Genomic DNA, 19,724 nt, shown 5'->3' with positions numbered 1-19,724 from the left:
CATTACATGCTTTAGGCTGATGACTGACAAATATATGTGTGTGACGTGTTTGTGTCAGTCAGTATACATACATTTTTGTGATGACTAATACACACACATCTAAAGACACAGACACACACACAAGGACAGAGATAGGCTTAAGGTGTGTGTTGATGTATTTCTGTGTGTGTTTATATCTTCCTAAGTATATGTATGTGGTTTTACCCCTTACCCCACCAACTCACCCAACAGGGAAACATGCTGATATTGAAAGTTACAACAACCGGGTTTCATTAGATAGTAGAAATAATTTCACACTTTGAATTTGAACTAAAATTACAAAGTGTTGGATTACAAGACTGACGATGTGTGCATAATGAAAGTAATGTTTCTCTGAATTAGTCACATCTGTATTATAATTAAGTTGCTTAGGTGATCTTTCGTTTTGACTTGGAGAACTGTCATCTGCATTAGTTAATTTCTGTAAAAATCTGTTATTTACTAACTTATATTTCAATGTAAAAGAGAGGAGAAAGTGAAAGATGTATGAACATGTATATGAATTGTACATATATGTGTGGGAAAGAGAAAGAGAGACAATGGGAGAATGAGAGTGACTGAAGGAGTGTGTTGTTATGTATACGTACGTACATCAATAGATATGCATACATTTTTTGTATGTTCATGTGTGTGGCTTGTGTGTGTGTGAGAGAGAGAGAGAGTAAGTAAATGAACGTGTGTTCTGATGCATGTGTAAGTGGCACTCACTCTCTCTCTATCTCCGTCTCTCACTCTCACACATGTGCATTTCATATACCCGTTCATACATGTTTCACTTTAAAGCAAATGTAAATAAATACAACAAAACAGCTGCTGCTTATTATCTATCTACCAAATAAACTGTTTTTCACTCAACAACTCTTTCTCACAACTAAAATAGCCTCGGCAACTACGTTGGCTCACACAATTTTGAGGTTATTTTCCAACAATATTTCGATTTGCTTGTGTTTCACTTGTTTGATATTTCACGCATGCGTAGAATTCTACTCAAACATTTATGAAAATGTACACATAGACATGGTATTAAAGTAAGTCATATAAAACAAAAATTGCATTAAAAGACAACCATTTCTCTTTATCTTATGAGAAAATACTGTCACTCTCTCTTTCTCTCCCTCTCTATCTCACACGCACACACACACAAATGTATTTATATGTATGCATATGTATTTATGGGTGAAAGTAAAAAATACTCACACTCAGTGTTTAGGGTTAGGGTCATTAATGAAACTATTTTTTCGCTTTCTGAAAAACAGCATTTTGTATTTACGACACCTTTGCATAATAGCAACAATATATATATATATATATATATATATATATTGAAATAAAGATACATTCATAAATACATAAATAGATACACAAACAGATACAGAAAATATAGAAAATAAAACAAAACATGAGAGATTGTTTATAAAATATGAAATAACTATTGTGGAGATAATGGAGATAATGATCAATTGTGACGGGTACTATAATAGATGACACTTGCCCAAAGTGCTATAGAGTGGAAGTGAACCTGTATACACACATATGTATGTATATATATATATATATATATATATATATATATATATAGATACATACATATATATATAAAGGTCTGGTTTATATAAATCACAGTATGTGTGTGTATATTGACTAATGCATACATTTCCACAATTCTCAACCGATTTTCACCAAGCTTTACACACATTACTTATGTTTCAAGAATGGTCATGCACTATAACATTTTGCCCAGAACTCCCGCATAAATGGACAAACCGGGAAAAACGATGGTTTACACAGGTTTTTCTCTAATTCGATGTATGTCCATAGTTTTTTTTTTGAATGTAGGGTCTTCCATACTTTTTAATCTATGGTCGTATATTGGCATTAGAGAATATTTTTTAGTGGTTTTCATATGTTTTTGATATATTATTTATTTGTATGTTGTAATTGTGTATTATTACTTTCTAAATTTATTTTATATGTATATCAGTGTGTTTGAAGTGTCTTGGTTAGAGAATATTATAAAAGTGAAAGGATTTTGTCTGTTTATTTATTTCGACTGTCCACTTGCGACAGTGATTAAATCGACTAGGAACACTGTACTCAATGAATATCCAATACCAAACAATCTTAATCTCCATATTTAAACTGCATTAAACTTTGGCAAGCTTACTTTTACCTATTCTGAGTTACTTGAAAGATGATGTTCCCGTCCCTCTCTTCTATTTGTTGATACCTTTGTTTACCTACCTGTGTGTTGTTTCACTTTAAGGATGCTTATTCACACATCCAATATGATATTTTGACTGTTGTCCATTGTTTCAAATATGTTGTAGCATTGTTGTTCTAGCCTTTTTTAAACAATCACAGAAATTTCATTTTCATGTAAGACAACTATATTTCAAGTCATTATCCATAATCTACCCCCAAAACACTTTACATCACTTGCAAAATTATATGTTCTGTGATAATTAAAGCACAACAACCTCCACAATAACCAGCCTCCAGTTTGATTTTCCGTTCCTAGGTTAATCAGAAACATAGATTGCCATGCTACTCATAAACCTTCTTGGTAGTTCAATTATTTGGTGAAAATAATACCACCCAAGCAACTTAAACTGTCTAAAGGATGGGTGCATTTGCTAGTATATATATCTATATACATAAATGTGTAATGGTGTCTGTGTGTGTTTGGGGTTACACTAACTCCTCTCACACCATCCAACAGATTTTAATGATTTTTGGCACATAGGTAGATCACATGCCCTGAAGTAAGGCCAGAGTTTTTTCGAAAACTCGATAATGATCAGTTGGCATTGATTTTTGTTAGCTCAGCCAGACGTTTGAATAGAAATTCCAATAACGATGTTATTTTTCCTGCAGCTTTTTCATTTTATTTTTGTCCAATTTTGATGAAAATCGATGAGTGAATTGATGTCAGTATGGTAGCATTAAGGGGAGAGAACTAAACAACGGTCAAGATACACCCAAAAGTTTGACTGTGATTTCAGGCGGTCTAGTATGTAGAAGTATGTCAAAAGCATTAATTGGGTAACATCCCTGCCAAACTAGATATAACATCTTAATGGGTAATAGTTGGCATGAGGATCGTAGAAGATTTCAATAGAAGGTCAGAGGTGAGCTTAACTTCAACACGGAAAACACGAAAAATGCTGGGTTCACAGCTTGTGTAGATATATATATATATATATATATATATATCTTATCTTTATTTGTTTCAGTCATTAGACTGTAGTTATGCTGGGGCACGACCTTGAATTTCTCTTAATTGAATGGACTTCAGTACTTATTTTTTTGAAGCCTGGCACTTATTCTATTGATCTCTTTTACCAAACACATCAACACCAGTTGTCAAGTAGTGATGGGAAGACAAATACAAGCACAAAGACACACACACACATATATATGTATGTGTATATATTCTTTTATTTGTTTCAGTCATTTGACTGCGGCTGTGCTGGAGCACCGCCTTCAGTTGAACAATTTGACTCCAAGACTTATTCTTTGTAAACCTAGTACTTATTCTATCAGTCGCTTTTGCCAAACCGCTAAGTTACAAGGTTGTAAATGCACCAGCATCGGTTGTCAAGCAATGGTGGGGGAACAAACACAGAAACACACAATGGGCTTCTTTCAGTTTCTCTCTACCAAATCCACTCACAAGGCTTTGGTCAGCCCAAGGCTATAGTAGAAGACACTTGCCCAAGGTGCCACACAGTGGGACTGAACCCGGAACGATGCTACTTACCACACAACCACTCCTGCACCTAAACACCTGTCATTGACTAGGTTGAAAAAAACTAGCAAAATTGTACTATGAATATTGAAAGTTATTCACTTAAAATGTATTGAATATGAGGACCGCAATGAATATCAATGGCCACAGGACATTACCCTGTGGAACACCACTCATTATTTGTGCTTTCTTGGAAGCACTACCTGACTTCTTTCTAGAAAGTCATGTAGACATTCTCCAAGTTTCCAAATATGGCAAGATTTTGAAGCTTGTGACAAATTATACTATGGTCATCTTTGTCAAAGGCTTTTGTAAATCAAGATATTTCACTTCAACATTTGAATTGTTGAGTAGCTGCCTTAGCACCCAGTCATAATGCTGCGAGAGCTGTGACTGCAATGTGTACATGTTGGAAAAGGGCCATTAGCTACCTCTGGAGGGCTGCTAGAGACTCTGGACCACTTCCATTGTCTCTGGCGTAAAATTTTACACAAGAATTATTATCTTTTAGTTTTTATATAGATGTTGTAGTCTTTCTTGCTATAGATGGACAGACAGACACACACATGCACACTCCCACACAGACATTCATTTTTATTATATATATATACTAGCTGACCCCTTGCCGTTAAAAATGATGGCAAAGGGTATAAAATGGTGGAAAAAAAATCAAACAGTACTTCAAATCTGTGTGTGTGCGCAGGTGCGCATATGTATACATTTATATGTATGAGTAGCACAGTTTGTAGCGAATGCGGTTTTCTATACTTTGTCACAGCCTGCTTCCTTCCTTTTTAAGTGTGTCTGTTTATATATAAATATGTATATATGTGTGTGTGTGTATAAAACCTCATGTCTGTAATTCTATTTTCTATGTATCTTTCTAAATAAACATACACAAACACACACATACACACAGACACACAAACATTCACATTCCTCCCTTTTACACGCACACGCATATACTCAGAGTTGAAGCACTATTTGATTTTTGTTTCACTGTTGACTTTTCACAATCCCACTTCTATCGGTCAACCACCCCTTCCTTTCTCATTCATATACTGTGTTGGAGAAATACAGAAGAGTTTTATTATATTAGATTATAATAGAAGATACACGATACTCTCTTTGCCACCTCCTCTCTCTCATTGCTATTACTTTCTCTCACTCTCTCTCTCTCAGTCATGGCTATTACTCTCTGTACTTCTCCTTCACTGAATTACTATTTTCTTTCCTCTCCCTTCACCATTTACTCTGGCTGCATAGCTTTGGACAAATATATAAAAACACTACACTCATTACTATATTAGGATATATATATATATATATCAGGTCATCCCATAAGTTCTGTCCAAATTTTGGATAAAGAAAGCAAGTGATCAAATGTTATATTTAATTGAAATTTTATCATCAATGTACTTTCCCTGATTATCTATGACTTCCTTTCCATCTATTTACAAGCTTCAATATAAAACTCTTTTGGTTTCAAAGCAAAGAACTCTCAAATGTCAGTTTCAACCTCCTCCAAGCTTGCGAAAGTTATGTCCCCCAAATGATTCTGTAAACTAGGAAACAAATGGTAGTCTGAGGGAGCAAGGTCAGGAGAATAAGGCGGATAACGAATTTTTTCCCCACCAAGCTCTTCAATCTTCTGTGATGTGATCTTTGCAGTGTAGAGTCACACACTGTCCTGATGAAACATCACTCCTTTTTGATTCACTAAAGTGGGTCTCTTTTTCTTCAAAGCTTGGTTCAAACACTCTAATAGCTGACAATACACTTGAGCATTGATTGTTGCATTAGGTTGTAACAATTTAAAGTGAATTACTCCTTTGCAATCCCACCAGAGCTTTTTTTCCATGAAGTTCTCTTCTCGTTTGTGGTTGAGTTTTTTCCCTTTTACCAAGCCACTGTTCACGACATTTAACATTTCTACAGAAGATCCATTTTTTGTCACCAGTCACAAGTCTATCCAAAAAGGGTGAAATGAGTTCACGAGAATGGAGAGAAGAGCAGATGTCAACTCGAGATTTGCGGTTGCTTTTGGACAATTTATGAAGCACCCATTTTCCAAGTTTAGGAACCTTTCCAAATTGTTGAAGATGGCGATGAACAGTTGTATGGTTTGAACTAAGGTTTATTGCCAATTTTTCAACTGATAATGCAGGATTTTCTTCAAGTAATGCCTCAAGGAGCTTATTATCAAACTCAACTGGACATCTTGTTCGATCTTCATCTTCAAGGCTGAAATCTCCACTTCTGAATTTTGCATAACATCTTCTGCAAGTTCTTTCATTCTAGCATTCTTTCCCATAAACTGAGTGTATGTTTCGAGTTGCTTCAGCTGCAGAGTTTCCTTTTTTGTACTCATAGAGCATTATGTGCCTCAAATGCTCTTTGGATATTTCCATGTTAGAAAGGATTTTAATCAAAGAAATTTTAATTCTGTTATTCTGTAAAATAATATTTAATTAGTTTAAATGTACACAAATGTATAAAAAATAATTTTTAATTCCATTAGACATTCTAAAATACTATTAAATTTCTTTCAATTTTAAAAAAGGTAAAATTAGACAGACTTATGGGATAACCTGATATATATATATACACACAACAGGCTTCTTTCTATTTCTGTCAACTAAATCCACTCACAAGGCTTAGGTTGGCCTGAGGCTATAGTAGAAGACACTTGGCTTGGCCAAAGTTTCATGCAGTAGGACTAAACCTGGAACAATGTGGTTGGAAAGTAAGCTTTTTACCACACCTGCACCTATGTGTATATATATATATATATATATATATATATATAATATATATATATATATGTGTGTGTGTGTGTGTGTATGTATGTATATTCATACACACACATGCATACGTATGTACATTCATTAATGCAAGCTTACATGCATGCATGATGTGCTCTGCACAATTTTCCCATCTGCCAAATTCTGCTCCTGAAGTATTACTCAATCTTACATTAAAGCAGCAGACTATACTATTTTAACATTTACGTCAGCAAAACAGCTCATTAATTTTTTTTCTTGCCTTTTAAAATCTTTTTCTTTGTTTTTTCTGCCAGGCTGCCCTCAAACTAAAAACAAGTATATTGAAGAAAAAGAATCCAGGACCTCTGACTTCTACTTCAACAGAAGTAAGTATCATGCAAGATATTAACCCTTTAGCATTTAAAAAAGCTATATCTAATCCAAATGTTCTACCTATTTTGTGCTCAAACCAACCGAATCCAATCTCTCATACTTACCCTACAATGTCATTCTAGAAGTAAGCAGTCACATCATTGAAATCTCAAACTTACAAGATAATACGATTATTACGAAACAGTGTGAATAAGTAAGCACTACATTTGACAAAGTTATCTGAATGCTAAATGGTTAAAGTGTTAGAAAGTCACTTATCATATAAAGGGTAACTTTGGAAGTATACTTTTTGCTATTGTAAAATGAACCTGTATAATGCACCGGTACCAGTGACACATGAAAAGTACCCGGTCCAGTGGCAAGTGTAAAAGCACTCACTACACTCTGGAGTGGCTGGTATTAGGAAGGGCATCTAGCTGTAGAAACCAAGCCAATCCAGACAGGAGCCTGGTACAGCTCTCTGACTTAGCAGTACTAGCCAAACCATCTAGCTCATGCCAGCATGGAAAACAGATAGCCTTTTTGAAACCATTATTATATAGAAATTTATTCTTTTATATCATTTTTTTTTCTTTTTGTTACTAGTTCCAATCAGAGGGTGTTGGCCATGCTGGGGTACTGCTACAAATTGACAAATTTTACTACAAAAATTCACTGTTTATTTTTTTTTTAATGTTTAAAGTAATATGTCTCGATATAATTATGTTGTTGAAAATGAAGGACATTGCTTGTATGATGGCAACACTTGTTTACAGCTGTCACACAATGTCAAAACAAGGAGATACTAACACTTCTCCATATATCTTTATGTAACTATCTGTTTGTCATTATCATCATCATCATCGTTTAATGTCCGCTTTCCATGCTAGCATGGGTTGGACGATTTGACTGAGGTCTGGCGAACCAGATGGCTGCACCAGACTCCAATCTGATCTGGCAGAGTTTCTACAGCTGGATGTCCTTCCTAACGCCAACCACTCCGAGAGTGTAGTGGGTGCTTTTATGTGCCACCGGCATGAGGGCTAGTCAGGCGGTACTGGCAATGGCCATGCTCAAATGGTGCTTTTTATGTGACACCTGCACAGGAGCTAGTCCAGTGACACTGGCAACGACCTCGCTCAAATGTTTTTTTTCACGTGCCACTTTGTATATATATAAATGTGTGTGTGTAAATGTAGGGATAAGCAAATTAGACAGATCAATTTGTTAAGTATATTAAATACATGAAATACAAAAAAATGTAAATCTGTATACATATAAAAAGGTCCAACTTACACAGAGTACAAATGATATAGGGAATTAAGGAGTGGAGGAAAAGAATTACAAATCCAACAGCTGTTTCTGGAGGCTCTGGGTAGGGGGCTCTGAAAGGGGTCTTAGGGAATAGTGTCCCTGCCTTCCTGAGCTAGTTTTCCACCACATTTCTTAAAAATCACGGTAGAGGCCTTGGTCGCATATCTAGAAACTGAGGTTGGGGTTAAGCAAAGGAATGCTCCCTGTAGAAAATTCAGCTCCAAAAAGCCTCATGATAGCAAAGGAGAATTGGTACCATCCAGCCCAAAGGTGGGTGGGCTGCACCTGCCTACCTTGGTTGCTATGGCATTGAAGTAGATCCAGCGATCCCCATTAGTGGAGACAAAACCCGGATTTAAAACACTGGATGATGATGATGATGACATGCACGTGCATATGACAGGTTTCTTTCAGTCTCAGTCTATCAAATCCACCCTGAAGACTAGCTGCCAAGATACTATGCAGTTAGACTGAATCCAAAATGATGAGGTTGAAAAGCAAGCTTCTCAGTCACACAGCCACACTTGTTTCTTTATTGGCCACAAGGGGCTAAACACAGAGGGGACAAACAAGGACAGACAAAGGGATTAAGTCGATTACATCGACCCCAGTGTGTAACTGGTACTTAATTTATTGACCCCGAAAGGATGAAAGACAAAGTTGACCTTGGCGGAATTTGAACTCAGAACGTAATGGCAGATGAAAATCCACCAGCATTTTGCCCGGCGTGCTAACGTTTCTACCACACTTGTGCCTATAGCTATGCTTGCATGTAACACATGCTGAAATTACTTTTAAATTATCAAAAGAATTCTACTAATTGCTCACAGTTAATTAGTAATCAAAATGAAAGAAGGGAAAGTCCACCCCATTTCAGTTATATTCCATAACTGTGGAGTTCTTTTTATCATCCATAAAACGAAAAAAAAAATAAATAAATAATAATTTTCTGTTTATTTTTTCCTTATTTCTTAATTCCTATTTCTTCTCTTCAGAAAGAATTCTAAATGAGCAGAAACTATGTTAACTATACCCAGTCATTAATGTTTTCAGTCTGCAAGCACTGAAAAATCTATAAATATTGCATTCCTTTTTCAATCTCAGTTTCATTGTTATTCTTTTACTTGTTTCTGTCATTTGACTGCAGCCATGCTGGAGCATTGCCTTGGGGGGTTTTAGTTGAAGAAATCAACCCAGGATTTATTTTCTAAGCCTTGTACTTATTCTATTGGTCTCTTGCTGAACCGCTTAGTTACAGGGACATAAACACACCAACACCGGTTGTCAAGCAGTTATGAGGGGAGACAAACACACACACGTAGATATATACATATATATACAATGGGCTTCTTTTCAGTTTCCCTCTACCAAATCCACTCAAGAGGCTTTGGTTGGATTGAGGCTATAGTAAAAGAGACTTACCCAAGGTACCATGCAGTAAGACTGAACCTGGAACCATGTGGTTGGAAAGCAAGCTTCTTACCACACAGCCATACCTTTCATTCATTATTAACCAGTTTTCTACATTTGGACTGTGATTATTCTGGGGCACAATTTTTTTTTAAGGTTTTTGTTAATCACTTCAACTCCATACTTATTTCAGTTTGGTATACATTTTATGGAATTATATTTAGCAAATTATTATGTTTTTTTTTATATAATTGCTTATTTGTTTCTGTTTTTGGACTGCAACCATGCTGGGGCACTGCTTTGAATGGTTTTGGTTAAACAAATTGACCTTTTACTGTCAATCTCTTTTGTGAAACTGCTAAGTTACATGAATATAAACCAACCGACACTAGTTCTCAAGCAGTCTTTAGTGTTCAATTTATTCTGTCAAATGTAGCACATTTATTCACACTATTTTGAATTAATCATGCATTATCTCATAGAATCAAGACTTTGATGGTGTAATTTCTAATTTTTTGAATAACATAGTAAGGTAGAAGTGTGAGGTTGGATCTGGTCAGTTTGAACATCAAGCAGATAAAATATTTGGACTGGATATGGCCAGTTTAAATGCTAAAGTATTAAACCCCGTCTAGTTCCAGTCTCTGGACAGAATGTGTTCATCAGCAATGTCCTTCCACTTTTAAGCATTTGTGTAAAGTGACTTTGTATCTCTCTTGCAAACATGTATGAAATAAGTTCTTTTATCAGAGCTCAGTTCACCATACAACAGGTCTTTTGGGATAACACCCATCTGAAATGTAACAAACATGACTCAGCCAGTAAAGGCATTATTGTTGCAGTTTGGATGAGGAGATTGGATATCTGCATGCAACACAAGACCTTGTTGTTGATTTGGTCAATCTGCATGATGTCCAGAATCTATCTCAAGTTGTGTTAGTGGAAGGCAATGAAATATTGCACTGTTTTGGAATAGATGCTCCAGGTTCCACTGCAATGAAGTGGTGCATTAAGGATGCAAGTTTTGTTGATAGCAATTTTCGTGTGCATTATTTGTTTACTGGGTTCCAAGACTCTTGTCATCAGCCTACCTAGCATCTTTTAACATCCATTTTTCTTACTGGTATGAGTTGGGCTCATTGACAGAATCCAACAGGTTTGAAGACTGCATTGTGCTCTATTGTCCACTTTAGCATGTTTTCAATAGCTGGCATTTCAAGGTATGGAGCGGAGACAAGAGAACAGGTAGTGAGGGTGGGTAAACATTGCAAGAGGGTATAGGGAAAGTGAGAGATGGTTAGAGATGGAGAGTGGGTGTCCTAGATCTTTCGTCTTCAAATTGATGGTGAATGACAAACTTTTATGAGACTGTCCAAAGGACATTAAGTTTCTCCTCCAAGTGTTTTGCTAGTACATATACATCTTTAGAAATATATACACTTATAAATTGCAGTTCTTACTCACAGTCAATGAATATGAATAGGTAGATATTTTTATTTTGACAGTAGTACCATAAATCAAATTTATATAAAACCTGTCTATGTTTGTGTATATGTGTATGTAAACTCTATTTTCGCTGTTCACTAGGTAACTTAAAGTCCTAGAGTATAAACTTTGCTTCCATGTTCAACATGATACCAAATATAAATAATTCAAACTGTTTCTTTTTCTTAAACTTAAAATAATTTCTATGTGTAAATCTGAATTAAGTCCTGTGACAGAAGCTTCATATATCCAGTCAAAAGTATTCTATTGAAATTTAAGCATCAACCATATTATGTGACAACACATTTTAATTTTCTCTCTTGTAGTTAGATCACTTGTTAAATAAATTTTCGCATATCATATATCAGTTTTCTTACTTTACATGTGTAGACAAATTTTCTTATATGTTTATCTTAAAAATATTTAATCATTTTGCATTTATACCTTCCTTTTCATATGTTATTCCTCTAATTAAAATATATTCAAAATTAGTCATATTCAAGTTTTTTTAGTCTTTTTTTTTTTAAATTTGTTTTTTCACCATTTTACCTTTTTTCAATGTCATCTAATTTTGTCTGAATTATAATTCTGAGATATCTCAGATTTCCTTGATTTTTTAAAGAAATTCAAATGTGGAGGGAGATTAAATCATTTTTGTTAGATCCCAGATCAACCCAGAACGAATGAACCTATCTTACAAATAATTCTTTCTAATTTTGGCACAAGGCCAGCAATTCTGAGAGAAGTGGGCAAGTTGATTGTATTGACTCCAGTAACTGGCTAGTATTTTATTTTATCAATCCCAAAAGGATGAAAGGCAAAGTTGAATCTCAGCAGTATTTGATCTCAACATGTAAACAGCCAAAAGAAATATTGTCCGATGTTTTGTCTGATGCATTAATGGTTCTGCAAATTGACTGCCTTAATGATAACAACCTTATTGTGTACAGTGCTCAGAGAACTACAACTTGTGGAAAAAAGATAAAAGAGGGTTCAGAAAGCAGCCAAAGACATCAAATAAAGAATGCTAAAAAACATGTATTGTACACAGAAAAGTAAGCAGTAAAAAAGCCTTAAAGAGAAAAGGGCTCATAATAGTGTTGCCAAATTTTGGGAAACGTGAAATTTTTGAAAGGTGTAGTGTCCTGACAGTTAACAACTGACACAGTTTATTCCATGCTTCAACAATTCTGAGCATGAAAACATGTTTCCAACAGTCATGGGTGCTGTTGTGTTTTTTTATTTTATAAGTGTCCTCAGGTGGTAGAGATGTTGAATTCAAAAAGTTGGTCAAAGTTGTTGAAAAGATGGTGGATATTCTTATAGGCTTGTACGAAGTCAGCTGCTAGACATCAAAAGCACTTGTATGTGATGTCCATTGATGTCCAGAGAAACAAGACATTTAAGATATGATGATCGATGGCAAGTATTTGTCTGGTTTTATGTCTCTTGACAGCTTTCAGTAGATTGGTATTCTGAGTAAGAGAATGTTTTCAGATTGGAGATACAAACTGTGAGATCATTGCGTAGCTATCTATATCTTTAAATAGATAGTCAGAGAGTGGCTGACAAAGGTCTCACTGAGTGATGTCTAGAAACCTTTGACCTTTTTTGACAATTTGAGAAATGTGGTTTGTCCAACACTGATTATGAGTGCTGCACTGTTTTTTGATTTTAGAAGGAGACCTGCCTGCCATAACAGAATTGATATCCTAAAACCAAGGTGCTACGCAAAAATCACTGGTGCAGGTGCCACATAAAAGCACTCAGTAGACACTGTAAAGTTGTTGTTGTTAGGAAGGGCATCCAGCTGTAGAAACCAGACCAAAACAGACTTTGGAAGCTGGTGGGGACCCTGGCCATGCCAGTTGCTATCAAACTATCCTATCCATGCCAGCATAGAAAACAGGCGTTAAATGACAGTGATGATAATAATGATGATGAGGATGATGATAAACATGTTCAAAGGCTATTAAGCAATCAAAGGCTACATTTTAGAAAGTGTTCCATTTCCATTTTTTTTAAACAGTAGGGTGTATTTGAGTGAATCTAGCTTCTATTTCTAGCAAATTGAGCTGCCACCTAGTGATGTCTTCAACTGCTTTCACTGGTATAATTTAAATTATTTCAGAAATTTGGCAATGTATGGTATCTATAGGATCTGATTTTTACTCTATATAACACTCATTTCATTTAACTGATTGCAAGTTAAATGCTAATCTGATTTTCTTGTCCTTCTCTAGACTCCTGAACTTCAACAGCTGTGGACAGCTTGCTGTGATGACAGCCCTTATAACTGTCACACCAGCTGTCAGGTTCTACTAACTCTTGTCTATTCTAAAGATGCAGATTATTCTTATGTACTCAATGGCTTACTCAATCTAATACCTTCTGCCAAGTAAGTAGATTTTGATGTCTTAACTTTAATATTTCAGATCAGCTTTTCATAAACTTTCCATTTTATTGCTCCCTCACAATGCTTCAGCAAAAGTAAAAGCACCACAAGAAATTGCTGCTGATGACTCATGTGGCCCATTGGAGTAATGAGCCCCGCCAGATGGAGTGGCTGCTGAAGTGAGTGTCACTGGCAACATCATTGTGGTCGTTGCTGCTGGGCAAGGCTGAATACATCATTTGTTCTGAGATATGTGGCCCATTGCTTCCTCCTCCTCCATCTTTTGCTGCTTTACCCCATTCCCCGCCCCTTTTCTTCCTTATTTCTCTTCTTTCCTGTTTCTTAGTATTTAACCCTTTAGCATTCAAATTATTCTCTCAAATTATGTTGTGTCTGGGGAGAGTCATTTTCTTTTTGCGCCTTATAATTTAACACTCTCACTGGTAAAATTTCCACTTATTTCTTATTTTTATAAATAAGTGGAAATTTTACTGGTGAGTGTGTTAAATTATAAGGCACAAAAAGAAAATGACTCTCCCCAGACACAACAGAATATGCTTCAACACACGAACTCACATAAAGAATCTTGCAAACCAAATCCCAAAACGAAATATTCTGTCAAATGTTCTGCTTTTTCATTCACATCATTTTTAATTAATCTTGCATTGTTTTGTTGCTTCAAAATTTTGGTGATGAGATTGTATATTTTATAGTGGCATTGAAGGGTAGGTGTGATAGGCTGGATCACACTGGTTAGAATATAAGGCAAGCATATTTGGATCAGTTATGGCTGGTTTAAACACTAAAGGGTTAAGTGTTTTGATAAGATAAAAGTATTTATTATTAAAAAATTAGTAGCACCTAAGTTAGCTTCATCAATATTAGGTGGGTTGAGAAAAGTTCAAGGAACTGTTACCATGTTGATAACAAAGGTCTTTCTGCTCAGAATGAAGGGCAGATGTTATGATGCTTATATTTCCACCCTAGAGCTTATCACCCTCCTCCAACGTTTCAGATTCTATCAAACCACCCAATTCATTCTAGCATGGAAATTAGATGTTAATTGTTGATGTTGTTGTTGTTGATGATGATGATGATAGCAGCAGCAGCAGGGGACAAGAAGGAGGAGGGAGACGTTTCAAACACAAATATGGGTTTCAAATTTTGGCACAAGGGCAGCAATTCTGGGGAGGGGGTAAGTTATGGCCAATCAGAGAGTGACCATTGGTTTCACACCTATAAAGCATTTAGCTATTTATGTGACTCATCTGACTCAAATGGCCAGAGGCAGTTTACCTTTCTGCTGAGTCACCTATAGAGCTAAGCCCTTTATAGGTGTGAAACCAATGGTCACGCTCAGATCTCTCTCTTTATATATATATATATATATATATATATATATATATATAGAGAGAGAGAGAGAGAGAGAGAGAAATTGATTGATTGATGGCTATGTATGTGTGTGTTTGTGTTTTCTTGTCTTAATACTTATAAAAAGTGTCACCATCATACAAGCAGTGTTATTCATTTCCAGTCTTCTGCAGAAACATGTCTGGCCATGAGTGCATGGAAGAGTGAATGTTAAAACAGTGATGGTGATAATGATGTGTGTGTGTGTGTGTATATATATATATATATATATATATATATATATATATATATCACCTTGACCACCGTGACCGACCAGACTATCAGATGTTGCTACACATTGCTGGTCACAATGTGTTTCGCATTGTTTTAGCCTCCAAATGACGCCACCTCGCTGGCTAAGCGAGCAGGCCAATATTTATATTTATATATATATATATATATATATTATATATATATATATATATCACTTTGATCACCTTGACCGACCAGTCCATCGGGCATCCATTTGACACCGCTGGTCACAGCATGCTGTCCACTCCACTCTGGATTGCGCCTTTCTCATCCACGTGATCCCAATCGCCCTCCTGATATATATATATATATATATATATATATATATATATATATATATATATATATATATATATATATATATAGGAAAAAATAAGTTCAAAGAAGAACAATTCAAACTTTTTGAGAGGTGAAAAAAGAGAGAAAGAATGATTTCTAATAAAGATTCATCATATTCATAAAAAAACACACAGAGCAAGTAGTAAGAATATGAAAATAGTAGCTGAAAAATATTGATATAGGTATAAATATACCATAAACAATTATAAAAAATAGAGGAGAAAAAGATGTTGCATCAAAATCAGATTTAATACAAAATAGGGTTCAATACATATGCATGTTTCAAAGGACAATACAAATATGTAAGAAAAAAATTATAATCATAGTAGTTATAATTAAATTTATGCATTGTCATTCTCATCAGTGTGAGGAATTTTTGGAAGGACATCAAAAAAGGTTTAATAAAGCAAATTAAAATAAGATACAATAAGGGAGAATGCAAAAGGGGTAATAGGGAAAAATCTGATATTTACAAGCAAGTTGTAAAAGGGAAAAAATAACAGTAATAATAATAGTGAGAGAGAGGAAAGAGAAAAAAAATACAGACATATCAATGTGCATGCACGTCTATATGTGTAGTAAACTATAACATAAAAATCTAACTGATATGTTTTTTAAAAAAATGGTAATAGGTCGAGACGAAGTATAATGTAAACAGGACCACATGTGTCTAGTAAATATAACATAACAGGTGCACTAGTAGAAAAAAACCATAGAGAGTTATACATTAATATTGAAAAACAAAAAATATATATATATTACACTAGGCTAAAAGTGATAGGCAAGACTATGTTTGAAAAAAGTTACAATATTTAAGTAAAAATTTACATACAAGCAGAGAAAAAAACCAAAGAGGACTTAAGAGAAAAATATCGATCACTGACAACTGTAAAATGACTCAATGATATATAAATCTAATCCATGCTAGCATGGAAATTAAAAACAAACTTAAAATGACTGAGCAAATGAGTGAGTGCTGAGGTACCATGTTTATGAGACATGGTATTGAGCTACTAAGGTCCGTCAATATGACTGTTACTTTGTGTTTTTTGAGTTTGCTTGATTGCCCATGAATAAATAAAGCAAAATAAAATGACAAAAAAAGAAACTGAAAAATCTTAACCATTCTACTTAGGTAAACATAAAGAATTGCAAAGAAATGATAAAGTAGAAAGAAGAAAAAAAAAAGGAAACTGATAATTCAGATGATTTGAAACATCAAGGAAGAATTATTAATTTCCTTTTATCTCATGTTTCAGTGGGATATAAGAGAATTATTAATTAAATGTCTGAGATGAGTTCTTAATAAAGTTATAATTTTTTAGATTATTAACTGCCTCTGCAGACCTCAAAAAACCACTGTGTCTGTGTGAGTGGTTAGATTATAGATAAACGATAAAAGATGCTTAATGATATCATCATCACCATCATTTTTAACTCGTTTTTTATTCTGGCATAGGTTGAACAGTCTGACAAAAATCCAGTGAGTCAGTGCACTGCGCCATGTTCCAATGTCTCTGTTTAGGAATGTTTCCTATAACCTGATGCATTTCCTAATGCCAACTACTTTACAAATGAATGTACTGAGTACTTTTTTTCATGGCACCAGCATTAGTGAGATTGCTTTGCTACCAACAAAACTAAAGAGCTTTAACCCTTTCATTACCAACCTGGCTGAAACCGGCTCTGGCTCTGAGTACAAATATCTTGTTTTCATAAGTTTTGAATTAAAATCTTCCACCAAACCTTTGTCCCAATTTATGTTCCGAACACTAGCTGAATGATAACTAAGTTATTTTACTAAATTCTTTGTTATATTTAAAATAATTGAAAGAAACACAGAGTATCTCAAAATAAATGCAGTAATGAAAGGGTTAAGAACTTCTACAACAAAAAGAATAGGAGAGTTCAAATTCCAATGAGGCTGACTTGGCCTTTCATCCTCTCAGAGTTCAATAAAATAAGTATCAGTTGGGCCCTAAGATCTGTACCTATGGTGTAGAAGACTATTAAATTTAAGTACATCATACACACACATTCTCTGATGCTTGCAACTACTAAAAAAATTGAAGCAAAGGAAATAAACAAAAAGCATTGTTAATTCACATGCTTACAACAGTAAAATCAGTTAAAAACTAAAATTGAAGTATTTAACGAAGATAATGTCCACTCATTGAGAAGGCTACAAATTGGTATGGTGAAAAACATTTTCTGGGGCATAAACAAATTAATTGCATTTAGAAAAAAGAATTTGTTGTTCCATGTGTCTTTGATGGCATGAAATGAGCAGATGATTTGTTGACAGAAATGACTACAACATTTACAGAGAGCAACTTCCTTAGGGTGCAAATATAAATGCATACACAGACACACACACACACACACACATTATATAGAAAAATGAAAAGTGAAATATAGATAAACAGCAAATGTTGATTATGTTTATAGGCTTTAATATTTTGACTCTTCTCCAGGCAGTGAGCTTGCAGAATTGTTAGCATGCTAGGCAAATGCTTACTAGCATTGGTCCATCTTTACATTCTGAGTTCAAATTCCACTAAAGTTGACTTTACTTTCATTCTTTCAAGGTCAACAAAACAAGTAGCAACTGCGCACTGGGGCCGATGTCATCAACTTAAAACCCTCTTGCCAAAATTGTTAGTCATAGGCCAAAATTTGAAACCAATATTGTGACTGGCAGAACCATTAGTATATCAGGCAAAAATGCATTACCCTCATTTTTACATTCTGAGTTTCAAATTCTGCTATGGTTGGCTTTGCCTTTCATCCTTTTGGAGTTGATAAAATAATGGTTTCAAGGCATAGGAATGGCTGTGTGGTAAGTAGCTTGCTTATGAACCACATGGTTCCGGGTTCAGTCCCACTGCTTGGCACCTTGGGCAAATGTCTTCTACTGTAGCCTTGGGCCGACCAAAGCCTTGTGAGTGAATTTGGTAGACGGAAACTGAAAGAAGCCCATCGTATATATGTGTGTGTATATATATATATATATATATATATATATATATAAAAGTGTGTGTGTATACGTTTGTGTGTCTGTGTTTGTTCCCCCAACATCGCTTGACAACCGATGCTGGTGTGTTTACGTCACCATAACTTAGTGGTTCTGCAAAAGTGACCAATAGAATAAGTACTAGGCTTACAAAGAATAAGTCCTGGGGTTGATTTGCTCAACTAAAGGAGGTGCTCCAGCATGGCCACAGTCAAATGACTGAAACAAGTAAAAGAGTAAGGGCAGCCATTTTGTGTAAGAAGATGAGTCAATTTTGTCGACCCCAGTGTTCAACTGATACTTAGTTTATCAACCCTGAAAGGGTGAAAGTCAAAGTCTACCTCAGTGGAATTTGAACTCAGAACATAGCAACAGGCGAAATACCACTAAGCATTTCATTCAGCATGCTAACAATACTGCCAGCTTGCCACCTTATTGCAGTCAGTAAAATAATACCAGTTGAGTAGTAGGGTTAATGTAATCAGCTTACCTCCTCTCCTGAGACTCTTGGCCTCACACCAAAATATGAAACAAATATAATTTGTGTTTTTTTCCTTTTTTGTCAGGAATTTAACACCTTTAATTTCTGCTATCGGCGATCTTCTTATACTTCAATGTCATGCACAGAACAAATGTTCCACCAAATCATATATTAGCCCTTACTCTATGAGGTAAGTAACTTCCTTAATCTTCTTCATAAAAGGATAAGTTTTTTTTTCTTTTTTTTTACATCATTAACTCACCTTTAGGTAAGAAAAAATAGTAATATTGACATCTACACTGTTATGATTAATTTGATCTCTACTCATCATCGTAGTATCAGACTGGATTTAAACTAATAACTTGCACCACAAAGGAAATTTTCATGCCTTATAAAATACATTTAAATTTGAAAAGAATTGAACAGCTTTCTATGTATTAAATGGCTCTTCTATGATGTAGCTGCTTTTGTAAATACCCATAGTTTAAAAATATAAGTTGCTAGTTCAAGCCCAGTCTGGTATTCATATCTAGCAATGAGTCAGTTGATGCTATCAGACTAAAGAAAACGAAGAATATATATAAACATTACAGATCTATTTTCATCTCTAAAGTTGAGGTTAATAGGCGTAGGAGTGGCTGTGGAGTAAGTAGCTTGCTTACGAACCACATGGTTCCAGGTTCAGTCCCACTGCATGGCAC

General features: G+C 35.0%; 1 protein-coding gene across 1 annotated transcript in view; it reads left to right on the top strand.

Annotated features, from left to right (window-relative positions):
• LOC115210881 (focadhesin) overlaps positions 1–19,724 on the top strand; it is a 321,641-nt gene that overhangs the window by 16,803 nt on the left and 285,114 nt on the right. Inside the window, exons 2-4 of the mRNA XM_029779651.2 lie at positions 6,867–6,938; positions 13,377–13,531; positions 19,109–19,213. Coding sequence (XP_029635511.1) covers positions 6,867–6,938; positions 13,377–13,531; positions 19,109–19,213 — 332 coding nt within the window. The remainder of the gene's footprint in view (positions 1–6,866; positions 6,939–13,376; positions 13,532–19,108; positions 19,214–19,724) is intronic.

The sequence above is a fragment of the Octopus sinensis genome, linkage group LG4, assembly GCF_006345805.1.
Source record: "Octopus sinensis linkage group LG4, ASM634580v1, whole genome shotgun sequence".
In the NCBI taxonomy this organism is placed as follows: domain Eukaryota; kingdom Metazoa; phylum Mollusca; class Cephalopoda; order Octopoda; family Octopodidae; genus Octopus; species Octopus sinensis.
Note: the sequence above shows the minus strand (reverse complement) of the source record. Positions and strands in the feature narration are given on the sequence as shown.